The sequence below is a fragment of the Peromyscus californicus genome, unplaced genomic scaffold (assembly GCF_007827085.1).
Source record: "Peromyscus californicus insignis strain IS unplaced genomic scaffold, ASM782708v3 Scaffold_11__1_contigs__length_118956290, whole genome shotgun sequence".
Taxonomy (NCBI): domain Eukaryota; kingdom Metazoa; phylum Chordata; class Mammalia; order Rodentia; family Cricetidae; genus Peromyscus; species Peromyscus californicus.
In genome coordinates this window covers 16,587,765-16,607,143 of record NW_026294402.1, presented here as the reverse complement: position 1 = coordinate 16,607,143, position 19,379 = coordinate 16,587,765, and the positions used below count along the sequence as shown (strand labels likewise).

Sequence of the window (19,379 nt, the reverse complement as noted above, 5' to 3'; positions counted from 1 at the left end):
CACTTGCACCTCAAGAGGCTTACATCCACCTCTTGAAGTGCCAGGCCCGGGGCAATGCAGCTCCAAAGCCCCAACATTAGGGCTCTAGGCATGAGGTGCCACCCATCAGGACCCCATTCCGAGTCAACCTAAGCCACAATAGCACCTATCAGTGCCAGCCCAAGGCAAGGGGCAGGGACATCTTTCTCATGACGATTGACATTCAGGGTAAGACGGGATCCTGCAAGGTCTGCAGGGGCAAGTTTAGCAGGAGCTCAGAACACACATATTTACTTGGGTTTCTCTGTGCAGATCAGGGCTCTGAGTTGGTCAGCATCATCATAGGGCTGTTCATGCCCCAACGGGTGGTGACTGTTGCAATGGCCTTACCGTATGTCTTCAGATGCAGAACCAGAGTGGCAGCTACCACTTGAGAAACACAAGGACCTCTGTGCCTCTCAAGCCACTGCAGTCTGAAGACACAGCCCTGGAAGAGTTGTCCTGAGCTGGGGGAATCTTAGGGCAAGATTGATGGGTGATTGGGCTGTATCAAGTTCCCCATCAATAAAACTTCAAACTCTATGGCCTGTAGTTTGATTTCTTTTTCTAACAGAAAAACAAAAAACAAACCAACAAAAAACCCAACAGTTTATTACAGTAAGTGAATTCAGAAAATGTTTGAGAAAGCACAATATAATACTAATTATTACTGGTTAGCACTTGCTAACTAATAACAGACCTCCCAAAGGCTGAGATTCCAGGTGTGTGCCTCATCGACTTTTCAGGCGGTGCTGCGGAGAGAATGGATTTTCGTCACTACCTAGCACGGGCTCGCTGCGGCAGCTCCGCCCTTCTACTCAATGGCCAAGAGTCAGGGCAAGGGGGCTGCACTCGCTCCAGCCAATAGGCTGAAGTGGGCCGGGAAAGAGGCGGGACTCCCACCAACCAATCAGTACGCGCGCCCTCCTTGCCGCTCTATGTCGCTCCGCCCTGAGCTCGCTGGTCCCAGAAGGCGCCGGGTCTCCCAAGATGGCGGCCGACGTGTCCGTTACTCACCGGCCGCCGCTCAGCCCGGAGGCGGAGGCCGAAGCGGAAACTCCCGAGACCGCCGATCGCCGGGCGCCTGAACAAGAGCTGCCGCCGCTCGATCCGGAAGAGATCCGGAAACGCCTGGAACATACTGAGCGCCAGTTCCGTAACCGCCGCAAGATACTGATCCGAGGCCTCCCGGGGGACGTGACCAACCAGGTATGGGGGGGGGGGGTGAGAGCGTGGCGGGAAATACCACGGTGCGCGTGCGCAGGGGGAAACCAGGCAGTACCAACGCTGCTGTGTGTGGGGACTTTGCCCAGTGCCGCATCCTCTCCCGGGTTCAGGGGACATTAAGAAAGAGGTGGAAAGGCCATGGTCAGGAAGGGCAAAAAAACCAACTTTGGACTACGGGCCAGCGTTGCTAGGGGCGACCACCGGGCTTGGGCGAGACCAAGTGGTTGAAGGGGGCAGGTAGTTTCAGGGGGCGTGCAGCTGTGGCCTCATTGAAGTGTTGCGGGGGATTGTGAATGGATTGATTGAAATAGAGAATCCAACTGGCCCAAGCATACTCAGAGAGTGCTTTCCCTCTTCTGCCGTGGGGTGGCGGGAGCTCAAATCTGGAAGTTTCAGGATTAGAGTATGGCCTTCCTTATCAAAGATGAATCAACACCTTTAAGAAGTAGACCCGGAAGTTGGACCTGCATCCCTCAAAAGGCCTAGAATTGACTTGAGAAAATGAAGTCTCCCTTCGACGTGAACGGGCCGGGGGTGGGGTGGGGGTGGGATTGTGTATTCTGAGGCACTTCCCTGTGGCTAATCTTGTCTGCCGGGAGTGCCCTTCTCTTGGGGACCTGCATGGAGCAGGGCGTGCAGTGCTCTTTGAACCTAAGGGTGGTATCTATGTTGCCCTGCCCGGTGGTGGTGGGATAGGCCCTTTTTGCTCGCTGCTAAGAATCTCTGCTCATATAGCCGGGCGCTGGTGGCACACGCCTTTAATCCCAGCACTCGGGAGGCAGAGGCAGGCGGATCTCTTGAGTTCGAGGCCAGCCTGGGCTACAGAGTGAGTTCCAGGACAGCCAGGGCAGTTACACAGAGAAGCCCTGTCTCATCCAAACAAAACAAAAGGATCTCTGCTTACTGGCTCACCCTAGTACCTACTACTATGTGGGCACATGACTATTGAAGCTCCAGAGGTGTTGGGGATCGTGATAAGGGGACAGACCTGGAATAGAAACCTGTGTGCATGGTCTAGTGCATATCTGGAACTGCCCGTCCTGCCTCAGTGGGCTCATACATAGGTCATCAGATGAAAGCAGGCCAGGCAACTTGCCCTGGAAGCCAGCATTCATTAACAGCAGCCCTGTCAATATGAGGGAGTTTGGGGTGGCCTGTGCAATCAACCACACGGTGTATAGTCCTTAAGTGCATGGAGTCCCTGATTGAGTACCCTGGGTAGCATGCTCCATGTTGGCCTAACAATTTGTGTAGTTCACCTCTTACAGCCTCAGTTTTCTTGTGGACAAAATAGTAAGTAATTAGCTGTAAAATTGTTGGATCCTTACATAGAGGATCAGACAGGTCGGGCAACCTCCTTGAAGGCATTCAGTTTGAGTTGTTGGTGTTCCTAGCATGTAATCTACAACCTTGCCCTGCACAGCCGTGGGTAGAAGATAGTTGTTACAGTAAAATGGAGATGTTCGTTAATCTACTGTATGGCGGGCCTGGCCAATGACTCCTGGCTTCCGATTGTGTCTTTGCAGGAAGTACATGATCTCCTGAGCGACTACGAACTCAAGTACTGTTTCGTGGACAAATACAAAGGGACAGGTGTGTGGGCCATGGGCGGGCCAGGGCAAGGATGGCAGTCCCCAACGGTGACAGGAGGGACCTGGCTGAGCATTTGTTCTCCTGAACTGTGGGTCCTATGTTGTCCCAGAGGATGCACTCACCAGGAGCTGTTGTCTGATCCTTGTTCTGGCTGTCCAGTTCTTCGTTTTTTTGAGATAGGGCTGTGTAGTGAATATAGCTCTTCCTGGCCTGTAACTACTATGTAGATCAGGTTGGCCTTGAAATCACAGAGATCCACCACCTTCCTGCCTTTGTTTCTTGAGTGCTGGGATTAGAGGCGTGTACCACCATGCCAGCTTATTTATTTTATGTGTACGAGTGTGAGCATGAGCAACAAGTGTGGAAGTTAGAGGACAGCTGTCTAAAGTCAGTCCTTTCCACCTTGCTGAGGCAGCATCTCTTGTCTCTGTCATAGGCAGTTCTCCCATCTTAGACTAGGAAGACTGGATTACAGGTGCATATGAGAGCGCACCTACACATGGGAGTCTGGGACTAGAACTCAGGTTGTTAGGCGTGGCCGCAGACTCCTTTACCTGGCCTTCTCTCCTTCTCTCCTTTCTTTTTTTTACTCTGTAGCCCAGGTTGTCCTGGAGTTCTTGATGTAGCCCCAGCTATCTTGAAGCTTGTAGCAATCCTTCTTTAGCTTCTACTGCTGCTTTGGGGTTTTTGTTTTTGTTTTGTTTTTTTCCTTTGGTTTTTCGAGACAGGGTTTCTCTATATAGTCCCGGCCGTCCTGGATCTCACTCTGCAGACCAGGCTGGCCTTGAACTCACAGAGATCTACATTCCTTTACCTCCCCAGTGCTGGGATTAAAAGTCACCGCCTGGCACATGTCTTTAATCCCAGCACCACTTGGGAGGCAGATGTAGATGGATCTCTTGAGTCATAACCCAAGCCCATGGACCACCCTCCTCTGTCATTGTAGGCTGAGGCTGGCACATTTGCCCACACATGCAGTGGTCAAGTCTGTGCCCATGGATAAGACGTTGGCTTCTTGTGTGAGGCCATCAGTGAATGTCTGTGCTTTCCAGTATTGTACCAGGTGTGAAGAGCAGCTAGAACCTTCTCTGAACATCTCATGTGGAGAATGTACCCCCTGTTAAGCCCTGCGTGGCAGGCTAGGCAGTGGGTAAGATCCTGGGCATTGGAGGCAGGTGGGCTCCAGCTGGAAAGCTGGTCCCTGCTCACCGTGATTGTGTGCACACAAGCGAGGGTGAGCTGAGAGTGCTCGGACTGCTTAGGATGCAGCTGCCTAAGAGGGCCAGGGCCATGGCGCGGCACTTGCCAGGTACTTGCCAGATAAGCATGAGCACCACAGTTGGAACCCCAGCACCTACGGAAATGCGGGGTGGGCCTGATGACCCACTCCTCATCCAAGTGTGAATGAGCTGGCTAGGTAGATTAGCCTGATGAGCAAGCCCAGGCTTCAGATGAGAGACCAGCTTCCACCTGTACCTGTACAGCTGTAAGAAGAAGAATATAGTCATAGGCATCAACAAGTCACAGTTAGCAAGCACCCCTGTGCAGTCACCTCCACAGGGCCTGGAACACACCAAAACCCAAGGGTGTTTGAGTCCCTCTTTGAAAAATCATCCTAGGAGCAGTGAGGGGGCTCAGTGGGTAACGGTACTGCACCAGCCTGATGGCCCGAGGCCAGTCCCCGCACCTACGTGGTAAAGCAGAGAACTGACCCTTGAGAGTTGTTCTCTGGCTACAGAATGCCTTTGAGGACAGCCTGGGGTACATGAGACCTTCAAAAACTGAAGAGGCAAAATAGGGTTATGGAATCAAAAGCCATGGGGGACTGAGTGGAGGTCAGGTAAAGGGGAAGGGTTCAGGCAGGCAGGGCGTATCTGGCAGGGTCCGGGAAGCCACACCAATTGCTCTGATGGGAGCTGAAGAGGACACAGGCTGGGCCACCTGCTTAGGATCTCTGAACAAGGTTTCCTGTGGCCGTAAGATGGGTTCTGAGTGAGGAAACTAGCAGGGCAGAATGCGGCTCTGAAGACCAACTATCTCAGATGATTCTGTTGTATCTTTGTGTGTGTGTCTGTGTGTGTGTGTGTGTTGGCATGCATTTAGGTCTGAGGACAACTTGCAGGAGTCTGTTTCTCATATTCCACCATGTCCCTGAGGATTGAACTTAGGTTGTTAAGTTTGGTAGCAAGGCCTCTACGTGCTGAGCCATCTGGTCCTCCACCCTTTTGTATTTTTAATTTTTTTTTACTTGATTTTGTGAGTGCTCTGTATGTGTGTGATACTGGAGCTTAAATTTCGAGCCTTGCACATGCTAGAAAAGCACTCTAATGCTGAGGTACTTTCTTAGTCCTGATATTTATTTTTTTATTATTGTTATTTTGTGGTGCCAAAGATGAATACTCTTAATGCTGAACTACATCCCCAGCCTTCGATTGGTGTTTTTGGTTTTTTTCGAGACAGGGTTTCTCTGTGTAGCTTTGCGCCTTTCCTGGAACTCACTTGGTAGTCCAGGCTGGCCTCGAACTCACAGAGATCCGCCTGGCTCTGCCTCCCGAGTGCTGGGATTAAAGGCGTGCGCCACCACCGCCCGGCTCGATTGGTGTTTTTGAGACAGTGTGTTATGTAGCCCAAGGTGGCCTCAACTCACTATGTAGCCAAGGGTGACCTTGAATTTCTGATCCTCCTGCTTCAGTCTTGCATGTGGTGAAGTCACTGGTATGTTCTACCACACCTGACCTATAGACGAAAGGCATCATGCATGCTAGGCAAGCCCTCCGCCAGCTAAGCTATGTTACTGGTCCCAGCCCTTGGTTTTTGGATTTTGTTTTTTTTTTGGTTTTTCGAGACAGGGTTTCTCTGTGTAGCTTTGCGCCTTTCCTGGAACTCACTTGGTAGTCAGGCTGGCCTCGAACTCACAGAGATCCACCTGGCTCTGCCTCCTGAGTGCTGGGATTAAAGGCGTGCGCCACCACCGCCCGGCTCAGCCCTTGGTTTTTTAAGACAGAATCTCACTAGATAGCCCAGGATGAACTCTGTCCCAAGTCTTACAAATTCTGGGATCACAGACATATGCTACCATTCCCTACCCACAGCCTGGCTCTTGGGCTGCTGATCTGGGGCTGTTTATTCTCCACCAAGAATGGTAGATGGGAGGGTTAACCTGTTCCATTTGACAGATGAGAAAGTTGAGGTGCCAGAACCTTTAAGAACTTTGGGCTTGGGGCTGGAGTGATGGCTCAGTGGTTAAGAGCACTGATTGCTCTTCCAGAGGACCTAGGTTCAATGCCCAGCACCCACATGATGGTTCACAAACATCTGTAACTCTAGTTCCAGGGGATCTGGTACCCTCTTCTGACCTCCACAGGCAGCAGGCACATAGGTGGTGCACAGAAATGCATGCAGGCAAGCATGCACATAAAATACAATTAAAAAGAAAAAAGATGGCAGTGTTGGCGCACTCCTTTAATCCCAGCACTCCGGAGGCAGAGGCAGGCAGATCTCTGTGGTCTCTACAAAAATAATTCCAGGGCTGCTAGAAACCATGTCTTGAAAACAAACAAACAAAAAGCTTGGGGCTTCAGCCTGAGCTCTAGTGACCACCTGCTTAACCATTAACTTCAGTGTCACGTGAGTGACACACTGGGCAGAGCCATATGCAGGTGAGTAACCGTTCAGGATTATGAACTGCTGTGGGAGATGTCAGGGGAGGGACTGGAAATCCAAGGCTCCAGATGGCTTGTTTGTGCTTGCCAATGGCAGTTCATGTTCCTGGTTTGGCCATCACACTTGGTTTAGAGGGCCCAGGATAGGATCACAAGTCCACTCTGACCCCAAGTCCTCTCGTACCTTGCAGCTTTTGTGACCCTGCTGAATGGGGAGCAGGCTGAAGCTGCCATCAACGCCTTCCACCAGAGCCACCTTCGAGAGCGGGAGCTGTCAGTTCAGTTGCAACCTACCGATGCTCTGTTGTGTGTGGCCAACCTGCCACCCAGCCTGACACAGGCACAGTTTGAGGAGCTGGTGCGGCCATTTGGCAGCCTGGAGCGCTGCTTCCTAGTGTACAGTGAGCGAACAGGCCACTCTAAGGGCTATGGCTTTGCAGAGTACATGAAGAAAGACTCGGCTGCCAGGGCCAAGTCTGATTTGCTGGGCAAGCCACTGGGCCCACGCACACTGTACGTGCACTGGACAGATGCCGGGCAGCTGACCCCTGCCTTGTTACACTCCCGGTGTCTCTGTGTGGACCACCTGCCACCCGGCTTCAGCGATGTGGATGCCTTGCGCCGGGCACTATCAGCCGTCTATACGCCCACTTTCTGTCAGGTAGGTCCTGGGCCCTTTGATAAAGCAGCACCACCGTTTTGAATGAGACTCTTGGGAGAGGTTCTGGTGTATGGTGTCTGAGAGCCCAGATGTATTCCAAAGGCCTGAATGCCAATCCTCAGCTCATCTATTGTAAGTAGGCAGGGAGTTCTCATATCCTCATCATTCATACACTCATTATCATGTAGCCCAGGCTAGCCTACTCTTGCCTAGACCTCATAATTGCTAGAATTATGGGTAGGGTGACACTCCACCTGACTTTTTGGTTTTTTTGTTTGTTTGTTTGTTTGTTTTGGTTTTTCGAGACAGGGTTTCTCTGTGTAGTTTTTGCGCCTTTCCTGGAACTCACTTTGTAGCCCAGGCTGGCCTCGAACTCACAGAGATCCTCCTGCCTCTGCCTCCCGAGTGCTGGGATTAAAGGCATGCGCCACCACCGCCCAACTATTATTTTGTTTTTTGAGATAGCATCTCATGTATCACATACTAACCCTGAACTTGGTGTATAAATGAGGATGAGCTTGAATTCCAGATCCTCCTGGTTCTGTTTCTCAAGTAGGGCATGCTCTAGCATGCTAAATTTATGGGGTATAGGGGTTGGAATTCCCTAAGGCTTCCTGCATTCTAGGTAAGTACTCTCTACCTGCTCAACCCCAGCCCCCATCAAAGGCTTCTTGAGCCTCTGTGGGCTCCTAGCATCAAGCCAGGGCTTAGATGGATTCCAGCCCTCTATATCTTCAGCAAATCCCTTTGTCTGCACCTTGCTCGCTCTCCTGTCCTCCTCGACCCATTTTCTAGACAGGATCTCATTTCATAGCCCTGGATGGCCTAGAACTCAGAGATCTGCCTCCCTTTGCCTCCTGAGTGCTGGGATTAAAGGCGTGTACCACAGTGCTTAGCCTAGAGAGGCCAAGTATTAAAAGTGCCTGTCTCGCCGGGCGGTGGTGGCGCACGCCTTTCATCCCAGCACTCAGAGGCAGAGGCAAGCGATCTCTGAGTTCAAGGCCAGCCTGGTCTACAGAGTGAGTTCCAGGAAAGGCACAAAACTACACAGAGAAACCCTGTCTCGAAAAACCAAAAAAAAAAAAGTATGTTAAGGTGTCTGTTGCTGTGAAGAGACACCATGACCACAGCAACTCTTAAAAAGGAAAACATTGAATTCAGAGGTTTTCATCCATCATCATCATCATGGTGAGACATGGTGCTGGTTACATCTTGATAGAATGCAATAGGAAGTGAACTGTGACACTGGGAGTACCTTGAGCATAGGAGACCTCAGAGCCTGCTCCTCCAGTGTCACACGTCCTTCAACAAGGCCACACCACTCCAACAAGGCCACACCTCCTAATAGTGCCACTCCCTGTGGGGGCCATTTTCTTCCAATCCACCGTATCTTTTTTTTTTTTTTTTTTTTTTTTTTTTTTGGTTTTTCGAGACAGGGTTTCTCTGTGTAGCTTTGCGCCTTTTCCTGGAACTCACTTGGTAGTCCAGGCTGGCCTCGAACTCACAGAGATCCGCCTGGCTCTGCCTCCCGAGTGCTGGGATTAAAGGCGTGCGCCACCACCGCCCGGCTCCAATCCACCGTATCTTAAAAAAAAAAAAAAAAAACCCAAAACTTACTTATTTGTATGCCTCTGTATATGTGTGCATATAAGTGTGCATGCTACAGTACCTGTACAGTAGTTCAGTACCTCTGAACCTGTACAGTGTTCAGAGGACAGCTTGCAGGCATCATTTCTCCTTCAACCATGTGGGCACTGGGAGTCAAACTCAGTTTGTGAGGCTTAACAGCAAGGGGCTTTGCCTACTGAGCCCTCTCACTGGCCATTATGAATGATGATTATAAAAGCTTGTGCCTTCATTCTTTTTGGGGGGAGGTTTTCAAGACAGGGTTTCTCTGTGTAGTTTTGGTGCCTATCCTGGATCTTGCTCTGTAGACCAGGCTGGCCTCGAACTCACACAGATCTGCTAAAGGCATGCACCACCGCTGCCTGGTGCTCCTTCATTCTTATGGTCCCATGTATTTATTTATTTTGTCAATACTGAATGGAACTCAGGACCTTGCCCAGCAAGTGCTTTACCACAGAGCTATATGGCAGCTTCTCATTAGATACTTACTGAATAGTGTTGAGTCTGCAGTTGTATTCTGGTGCCCTGAATAGAAAGAACATGGGCTTGAGGGTCAGAGACAGATCATGGTCTGGGTCTCCATCTCCCTGTTCAGAACTCATGTGGTCCTGGTCACATTGTGACTCCTTTGCATCTGTCTGTTGGTTTATAAGATAAGCACAGTTATGAGCCAAGGGTGTGGTTCATGGGTAGAGTGCCTACCTAGAATGTACCAGTGAGGGGCTGGGGGCATAGCGTAGCTGCCTATCCTGTGCAAGGACCTGGATTCATCCCAGCTCAGTAGGTAAGGACAAGCTTGATGACATGAGTTTGATTCCTGAGCCCTACATGGTAGAAAGAGAACCATTTCCCTCAAGTTGTCCATTGACTTCCACACATGTCCCATGACATATATGAACTCACACACACAAAATAAAATATAATTTAATAAAGCACTGAGCATAATGATACACACCTTTCTTTCTTTCTTTTTTTTTTTTTTTTTTTTTTTTTTTAAAACAGGGTCTGTACATAGCTCTGACTGTCCAGCAACTCACAATGTAGACTGGGCTAGCCATGAACTCACAGAGATCCACCTGACTCTGCCTCCTGAGTAAGTGTTGGAGTCAGGCTGTGATATACACCTTTAAATCCTAGCACTGCAGAAATAGAGGCAGAATGATCTGTGTGAGTTCAAGGGCAGCTTGGGCTACACAGTGAGAGCCCCTGTCTTTAACAAAAAGTAAGAAAACAAGGTGAGGGCTCCACCTGCCATAGGCAGGTGAGTTGCTATGGAAATAGACTCAGCAACAGGCTTCCTGGGCTGAGAGTGCTGCTTGAGGACAGGTCACATGTTTGTTGTGCCTGATGCTATGCTTAGATTCTCATTGCTTTCCCTGCCTGCGTTCTCCGTGGGTTCTGGGAATTTAATGTGGGTCCTGTGGACTGGTGTTTACCTCCTGAGTCATCTCTCCAGCCCTACTGACTCAGGTTGCTTTTTGTTTGTTTTTTTTTTTCTTTTTCAAGACAGGGTTTCACTGTGTGACATCCTTGGCTGTCCTAGAACTAGCGCTGTAGACCAGGCTGGCCTCAGACTTGGAGATCCACCTGCCTCTGCCTCCTGAGTGCTGAGATTAAAGGTGTGTACCACCACCGCCTGGTGATTTCTTTTTTCTTTTTGGCAGAGCAAGGGCTGATTTTTACTTCTTTTGAGACAAGTTTTCATGATGTAGCCAAGGCTATTTTGAAATCTGCTATGTCGTCCAGGCCTTCTTGCCTCTGTGTTTACAGAGTGCTGTGGTTACAGGGGTGTGCCAGCATACCTAGCCTTCGCCCTCCCATCCTTTTTTCCTCCCTTACTCCTTTTCTCTTTCTTTAAGACAGTGTCTTTCAAAACAGTGTCTCACTGTATAAACCCAGCACTGAAGGTGGAGACAGGAAGATTACTTGCTGACTTGTAGCTTAGCCGAGAAAATGTGAGCCCCAGGCTCAGGGAGAGCCTGTCTCAAAGGAGTGGAAACTGACTACAGAACACTTGTCTTCCTCTGTATGTGCAAAACACACACACAGTGCCAAAAACCTATTTTCTTGAAGGGCTGGGTGTGGTGGCATTTATCTTTAATCCAACACTCAGGAGGCAGAGGTAGGCAGGTACCTGTGAGTTCGAGGCTGTGTTGGTGTATGAGTTCCAGGCTAGCCAGAGCAAGACAGTGAGCTCCTATCTAGTAAAGATTTTAGAATACAGTAATAGAGTATGGGCAGCATTGGACCAGTGTAGCTTCCATCCAGTCTCACTGCTGGAACACACCTAGTGTGAGCTTCTAGATAGGGAAGGGGTGTGCCCCAGCAGAGCACTGGGCTGTTGCTGAGGAAGCTGGGGAAGTGACAGGACTAGTGCCTCTCTCTACTGGCACCATGACCTCCACATCCACCCGGCAATAGCAGCTTTGACTAGCCAGCCTGTGGACCCTGGCTACCTGGCAGGCCTAGGTGCCTCCTCCCAAGTCAGCACCTACCACAGTACCTATAGCCCAATGTATGTGTTCAGGACACACTTCTGCAAACCATCCCTTACCTCCTGATGTTCCTGTCAGAATTGGTTCCCAGTATGGCAGCACAAATACCAAAGCAGTGGCTTCAGTTGAGGTGGGTCCTGTCTGCCCTCTGGCTAGCCACGTGGCCTTGGGCAAACTGACCTAGGGCCTTCTATAGCCTCTACACAGATTTAGTGACCAGATAATGGGCACAGGACTGGGAACAGTGAGTAGCAAGTAGTCGTCCTCTCCAGCGGCTCACTGTCAATGGTTGGGGGTCTTTGCGGTTGCTTGCCTGGTGCTTACAAGTGCATCTCCCACAGCTGGCATGCGGCCAGGATGGGCAGCTGAAGGGCTTTGCGGTGCTGGAGTACGAGACAGCAGAGATGGCAGAGGCTGCACAACAGCGGGCAGATGGCCTGGCGCTGGGTGGCAGTCACCTCCGCGTGTCCTTCTGTGCTCCAGGTCCCCCTGGCCGGAGCATGCTGGCTGCACTCATTGCTGCCCAGGCCACGGTGAGTAGGGGTGCACCCTGGACACCAGTGTCTCCCCTTTGTGACCTCTGCTCTGAGCCTTCCTCTGCTCCTCTCCTCAGGCTCTCAACAGAGGCAAGGGACTCCTGCCTGAGCCAAACATCCTGCAGCTGCTGAACAACCTGGGCCCATCCGCCTCCCTCCAGCTGCTCCTCAACCCTCTGCTGCATGGAGGCGGCGCCAGTGGCAAGCAGGGTAAGATGGGCCCCACGCAGTTGTAGGGTGTCATTCAAAAGCCACTCCTCCCACTTTGGTGGCTGTGGCATGAGGATGGAGGTCCCTAAAGGGAGCAGAACTTGCAGCAGGAAGAGACCCACCCATCACTTCTGAGAACTGGGGGTTGTGCTGGGTGGTGGGTTGTCACGGTGCATCCATGTCTCATTCCAGGCCTCCTGGGTGCGCCTCCTGCCATGCCACTGCTCAGTGGGCCTGCCCTGTCCACTGCACTGCTGCAGTTAGCCCTGCAAAGCCAGAGCCAAAAGGTAAGAGCCTCACGGTGGGGGCCGCCCCACAGGCACCTGTTCTAGCCCACCCCTTATGTCAGAATGAGATGTCTCTGCTCTGATGGCCAGGGCATCCATAGCTATCCCCAAAGTGAATATAGCCAAGAAAGCCCGACCTTGTGCGGTTGGGATGTGGTTACCCTTGGTCAGCATTGTTCTGTGATGAGCAAGGGCCTGGGTGCTAAGGACTGTCACTGTGTATGTGTGACAGTGGTGGAAAGTATTTCCCATATGATCCCCAAGGATAGGACAGGGCTTGGCATTCAGGAGCCCATAGGCCACATGAGTAGGTCATAGGTGGAGGTCAAAGGTGCTGGGAGGCTCCATGTGTCTGCCTGTGATTAACTTGGGTGTGGTGCTGGGCATTGTGACTGCCAGGACTGTGGGTGGCCCGCCTGTGTCTGCTGCCCAGACCACACTGTTCCCACCTCCAGCTGACTGTACTCTGTTCTAGAAGCCTGGGATCCTGGGAGATTCACCTCTGGGTACCCTCCAGGCCGGCACCCAGCCTGCCAACTCCCTCCTTGGGGAGCTGTCTGCAGGTAAAGTTGGACCCTGCCACCCCACCTCTGTCCTGCTGCCCTTCCCCAGTGAATTCTGTTTAGCCTTGGGCAGGTGACCTGATTTGTCTGGGTCATTCTCCTGTTGCTTTGGTGCCCACCTCATGGGGCAGCTGGGAGTATCTGATGCTCAAAGAGACCTTGGGTCACTAACTGCCTCTAGGGCACAGGGTTATTGTCCCTTGTCCCAGGACCATGGGTAGAGTGGCTCTTCAGGTCTGGGCCCTTAGCTGACACCTTCCTTCTCTCTTTAGGGGGGGGCCTGGCCCCGGAACTGCCGCCCCGCCGAGGGAAGCCACAACCCTTATTACCACCACTGCTGGGCCCTTCTGGGGGTGACCGGGAGCCCATGGGTCTGGGTCCCCCAGCATCCCAGCTCACTCCACCCCCAGCCCCTGTGGGGCTCCGAGGCTCCAGTCTTAGAGGCCTCCCGAAGGACAGTGGGCCCCTGCCAGCGCCCCCTGGGGTAAGGTGCCACCCTGTTTCCAGCCTCCCCTCCCTTTGAGGTCCCCTCTGCCCAGGGCCTTAGCAAAACCAACCCTCCTGTTACAGGTCTCACTGTTGGGGGAGCCCCCAAAGGACTACCGCATCCCCCTGAACCCCTACCTGAATCTACACAGCCTGCTTCCATCCAGCAACCTGGCAGGCAAGGAGACCCGGGGCTGGGGAGGCTCTGGGAGAGGCCGCCGCCCGGCTGAGCCCCCTCTGCCCAGTCCTGCAGCTCCTGGGGGAAGCAGTGGTAGCAGCAGTGGCAGCAAAGCCTTCCAGATGAAGTCCCGCCTGCACAGCCCCATTGCCAGCAACCGCCTGCCCCCTGAGCCAGGGCTGCCCGACAGCTATGGCTTTGATTATCCCTCGGTGAGTACCGGGCTGCCCTGTGTTCTGCCTGTCCATCTACAAACCATGCGGGGTGAGCTTCCCTGGTCCAAACAGCCAACGGAGATAGCTCAGTCACAGGCATGAGGATCTGAGTCTCATTCTCAGAATCCACATAAATAAAGTCAGGAGGGCTGGCATGCTTGTAGCCCCATTCTGAAGAGGCAGGAGATCTAGTCTAATAGGTAAACAAACTCCAGGCCAATGAAGAGATCCTGTCTCTACTGGGTTTGCTCATGAGGCGGGAAGATGGCTCTGAGTTCGAGGCCAGCCTGGTCTACATAGCAAATTCCAGGTGAACCCTAGCTGCAAAGTGATGCTTTGTCTCCAAAAAGGTGGACAGGGCTAGGCCAGTCAGTGGTTCAGTATGTGAAGTGTGAAGGACTGGGGTTTGGATCCTCAGAACCAGTGTAAAAACTGGGCAGGTATGGCAGTTTACCTGTAATCCCAGGGAGTATGAGCTGGAAACTATTTCTGGAGGGAGCTGACTAGCTAGATAAATGGAATTGGCAAGCTCTGGACACCAGTGAGAAACCTTACTTCAGTGAACAAGGTGGAGAAAGACCCTGGATGCCATCCTTTGTCCTCCATACACATGTGTGCAAACACACGAGCAAACAGGCCCAAAACCACAGAGAATAAATAAGGTGGATGGCTCCAGAAACAGCACGCAGGGTCCTCCTCTGTCAGGCTCACACGTGCAGGTGGGGACTCCACATCTGACCTTGTGTGGTGGGGCACAGGACAAAGCAGGCACACACTGTCACCTGGGTGCTGTGCCAGCACTGGGAGGTGGAGGCAGGACAAGCAGGAGTTCAGAGCTGGCCCTGGTTACATGAGACCCTCAAAAACAGACAATTAACGGTGTGGGCTGGTGAGATTCTCAGCTGTCGAAGATGCTTATCTCAGTCCTGAAGGCCTGAGTTCTTGGTCAGTCCCACATGGGACTCCCTCGTCTGTCCCCTCACCTACACATGGGGACACACACAGGCACAAACAGTGTCATTAAAACTTCCTGCCAGCTAATGGTGGCGCATGCCTTTAATGCAGCACTTGGGAGGCAGAGGCAGGTAGATCTCTGTGAGTTTGAGGCCAGCCTGGTCTGCAAAGCAAGTTCTGGGACAGCCAGGACTATACAGAGAAACCCTGTCTCAAAAAAACAAAAACAACAAAAATTTTTTTTTTAATAGTATAAAATATGTGTGAATTGTACCTGAGACGCTGGTGACTTTCTCGTTGGACTTAGGAACACACACACACACACACCTGTCCCCCCCGTCCCCCCCGTCCCCCAATGTCTCCTTTATGTGGCATTCCAAAATCCACGACAACTCAGTCAGAAACACTCCCGGTTGGTTCCAGGCACTCTGGCAAAGGACGCTCGGTCACCTGTCTTCTCTAGTATCAGGTGGGCAGTCAGGGGCTTGTCGCCAACATGCTCCCTGTTCTTAAGTCTCCTGTCCATGTCTGTCTCTTTCAGACTTTAGTCCCTGTTGATTTTTTACTTGGGTTTTGATTTTTTGAGACAAGGCCTCATGTAGCCCAGGCTGGCCTCCCTCACTGTGTAACTGAGAATGACTCTGAATGTCTTCTCCTCTTCCCTCTACCTGAGCGCTGGGATCTCAGCCTTTACTATCACACCCAGTCTATACGGCACTGGGGATGGAAGCCAGCCTTTCATACATGCTTGCTGGGCGGGGACTTAGCTTAGCCTAAGTCCCAAGGCAGGCTTTCTCCCTAGAGAAAGGGCTTAGCATCTTGTCTGTCTGTGTCTTTCCCATTTTGAGCACGACACATGTCATTTCACAGCACCCATCCCGGGAGCCCAGGCAGGCACAGCTGCCTCTGGGACAGGGCATTCCTTCACCTGCTCTGGCCTCAGCTGTGCTCGCCCGCTGAAGCCCCTGCAGGCCCACGTGTGGTCATGAATCCCTAGTGTTAACTGTGTGGACTGACCCAGGGTAAGGGTGGCAAACACCAACCCCCCATGCTTTTGCCCCTTTGATTTAGGATGTGGGACCTCGACGGCTCTTCTCCCACCCTCGGGAGCCAGCCCTAGGGCCCCATGGACCCAGCCGGCACAAGGTAAGAGCCAAGCCGCCATGGTACTAGCTGTGCGCCAGAGTGGATGTGGCAGTCAGCACCAGCTGTGTAACGAGAAGTGCCGTCTCTTCAGAACCGGACTCCACAAACGTTTGTTCTTTGTCTTGGTTGGTTCTTTGGTTGGTTTTTTTTTTTTTTTTTTTTTTTTTAAGATTTATTTATTTACTATGTATACAGTGTTCTGTCTGCATGTATACCTGCAGGCCAGAAGATCTCATTACAGATGGTTGTGAGCCACCATGTGGTTGCTGGGAATTGAACTCAGGACCTTTGGAAGAACAAGCAGTGCTCTTAACCTGAGCCATCTCTCCAGCCCTTGTTTTTGTTTTTGAGTCAGAGTCTCTCTGTGTAGCTGTGGCTGTAGACCTTGCTCTGTAGACCAGGTTAGCCTCAAACTCAGAGATCCACCTGTCTCTGCCTCCAGAGTGCTGGAATTAAAGGCGTGTGCCACCACTGCCTGGCTTCCACAAACTTGTGAGGCAATCTTGTGTTGCCCAATTCAAAATTCTAGGCTCAAGCATTTATTTCTCCCCCTAGGGGCAGTGGGTGCTTCCCTGGGAGCTTACCCCATGGCCACACACACAGGTCTGTTGAAGTGAAGGTCACTGGGCTCAGGGTCTCTGCCTGAGCCACACAGCTCATCCCTCTGTGGTCCATCCTGAGTTTGATAAAGTGACTGTGGCTCCCAGAGGTCCCCAGAAGATCACCATGAGCAAGCTGAGTCGTGGTGGGGAGGGTTTCTACCGTACCTTCCTCACTCGGCTGAACTTTTCTCCGCAGATGTCCCCGCCACCTAGCAACTTCAGTGAGCCTCGGAGTGGTGGAGGCAGTGGGGGACCCCTCTCTCATTTTTATTCCGGTTCACCCACCTCCTACTTCACCAGTGGCCTACAGGCTGGCCTCAAGCAGAGCCACCTCAACAAGGTGAGGAGCCTTCCCCACCCAGGACTGGGCCCTGTGTATCCATGTCTGTCTGTCGGGCTTTGTCATCCAGGGTGCCTCAGATATGGCTCCATTGGTGGCAGAGTTCATCTTGCTCATGCTGCAGTGGCCATGGCCCACTCTGGTTTCCTGCTGTGTGTGTGGAGCATAACACTGTTGAGCTTGCCTTCATCTCAAGTTCAACTATTGTAGGTGGTCTTATTCCCAGAGGACAGACACAGGAGAAACAGCTCAATTACCACCAGGCCTCATAGGTCCGGGTGGCAGGCACAAGGCTAGAATTGGACACTCAAGATTTCCTCCAGGGGTGACTTGCGTTTCCACCTCTTTCGTTTCCACAGGCCGTTGGTTCCTCCCCGATGGGCTCCAGTGAAGGGCTCCTGGGCCTTGGCCCTGGGCCCAATGGTCACAGCCACCTGCTAAAGGTACGGGCAAGGGGAGGGGGGGCACAGGGCTGGGGAGCCCTGGCCCCTGGCAGGCCCCTGACCCAGCCTCCCCTGCCATCTGTCTCCAGACCCCACTGGGCGGCCAGAAACGCAGTTTTTCCCACCTGCTGCCCTCGCCTGAGCCCAGCCCAGAGGGCAGCTACGTGGGCCAGCACTCCCAGGGCCTCGGCGGCCACTACGCAGACTCCTACCTGAAGCGGAAGAGGATTTTCTAAGGGGTCAGCGCCAGAGATGCTCCAAGGGCCTGCACCAAATTGCTTTTGGGTTTTTTCTGGTATTTGTGTTTTGTGGGATTTTATTTTTATTTTTTATGTCCTTTCTTTGGGTAATAGAGAAATCTCTGAAAAAGACTTTGCTGACCAACCAGCCGGAGCTCAAGGAATGTGGGGGTGTCTGGGGGCCACACCATTACCTGCAGGCCTGCTCCTGGAGCCAAAACCCTGCAGCCTTAGGAGAGAGGGGCCCGGCCTGCTCTCTTTCCCTCCCCAACTCCTGGCCTCCTGTGCCCAGTTCTCCAGGCCTTCTCGCCTGCCTCGTCACTCCTGTGTTCTGGCCTTTCGAGTGCCTTTGGAGGTGTCCCTGACCTGTGAGGATCAGGGACAGTCCCCTTTTTTAAACTTAGACAATTGAGTTTGATTTCCTTTTCTAATTTTTATTTTTTAAAACAACCAAGATGATGACCACATTCACCCCATCCACCCCCACCTCAGAAAAGCCCCAACTTTGATTCCTTCAGGGTCTGGCCTACCTGGGCCTCCATTCCACACTTTTGGTTTCCAACAGCTTAACCCTATTCTCTTTTCCCAATCATCTGCTGCAGGTATAGCTGTCTCATGCCCCTGCCTGCCTACTCTGGCCAGTACCCCAGTATCTCCAGAGCCCCTGCCATAGTCTTCTTGCCTTCTGATGCCTTAAATTGGGTCACAGGTCCTACTAGGCCAGAGCTTCTCAGATGCCGAGCTCCGGAAGCTCGGCTCAGGACCAAAGAGCTCTGACCTAGGGATCGTCCTTCCTCCAGGGTATCTGCCCTGTGGACAGAAGGCCAAAGCCTTGGTCTTGGCAAACCACCCCTTAGCCCAAAGCCTGGGTACAGAAACCAGTGTTTTCTGCTGGCTTCAACAGTCCCTGTTACTGTCTGTGAAAGTTGACCATTGTACCCAGGTCACTGGGCCTCTACCATGTCCCTCCAAACTCGGATCACCACCACCATCCCCAGGCCGGATCTCTGGAGCTGGCCTCCTCTCTGCCCACACAGACAAGCTCTACAGCCTGCCCGGGTGAGGGGAGCCAGGGACTCTTGTCCCTGGCCAGCTGAGCCGCCAGCCTCCCTCCCCAAACCTGATGGCCCAAACCCACTCCAGGGGGGTATCCCCTCACCCCTTCCTCCCACACAGACCTTTGCTGAATTAAAGTTTGTAAGTAAACGGTTTTTAAAAAAAAAAAAAAATCAGAACTGGCTGGTTCTTGAGATAAACCGTGGGCCAAGCAAGATAGCTGGGTATTATATTAACGACACTTAGCACCAAGCCTGACCACTTCAGTTTTATCCCTGGGGCCCAAATGATAGGAGAGAACTGACTCACAAGTTGTCCTCTGACCTGCATGTGTCATGGATACGAGAGAGGGCGCACACAGTCCTTGAAATTTAAATTGAGTGTAGTGGCACTGGCTTTTAATCCCAGCACTTGAGAGGCAGAGGTAGGAAAATCCAAGTTCCAGGCCAGCCTGGTCTGCATAGCAGATTCTAGAATGGTTCGGTGTATGTGGAGAGAACCTGTTTCAAACAACAACAAAAAAATTGTTTAAAGCCAGGGCATGCTGGCACATAGCCCTCAGTTCCAGCAGAGGCAAATGATCTCTAAATTCAAGGCCAGCCTGGTCTACAGCGTGAAACCCTGTGTCAGAAAGGGATCAGCTTGGACCCTATTGCTCTTGCAGAGGATTGGAGTTAGGTTCCCCTGTCTCAAAAAGGGATCAGCTTGGTCACTATTGCTCTTGCAGAGCATCAGAGTTCGGCTCCCATCATCCACACAGCCTCAGTCTTCTGGGCGCCACAGGCACTCACTTGGTGCTCATTCATAAGAGCAGAACACATACAATAAGGCCCAAGGCGGGG

At 52.1% G+C, this 19,379-nt stretch overlaps 1 protein-coding gene across 2 annotated transcripts; it reads left to right on the top strand.

The window, feature by feature from the left end:
* Window positions 1-809: 809 nt before the first annotated feature.
* Window positions 810-17,899, top strand: Raver1 (ribonucleoprotein, PTB binding 1). Of its 2 annotated transcripts, none has more exons than XM_052753692.1 (13): window positions 810-1,227; window positions 2,772-2,838; window positions 6,692-7,161; window positions 11,624-11,815; window positions 11,896-12,028; window positions 12,221-12,315; window positions 12,794-12,878; window positions 13,151-13,362; window positions 13,449-13,754; window positions 15,783-15,857; window positions 16,656-16,799; window positions 17,159-17,242; window positions 17,332-17,899. In XM_052753692.1, the coding sequence occupies exons 1-13, from the start codon at window positions 1,009-1,011 to the stop codon at window positions 17,476-17,478; spliced, it is 2,229 nt and encodes a 742-aa protein (XP_052609652.1). In that variant the 5' UTR covers window positions 810-1,008; the 3' UTR covers window positions 17,479-17,899. The 2 variants fall into 2 exon arrangements, with proteins under 2 accessions (XP_052609652.1, XP_052609644.1); XM_052753684.1 differs by having other exon boundaries at window positions 812-1,227; window positions 12,791-12,878.
* Window positions 17,900-19,379: the final 1,480 nt, after the last annotated feature.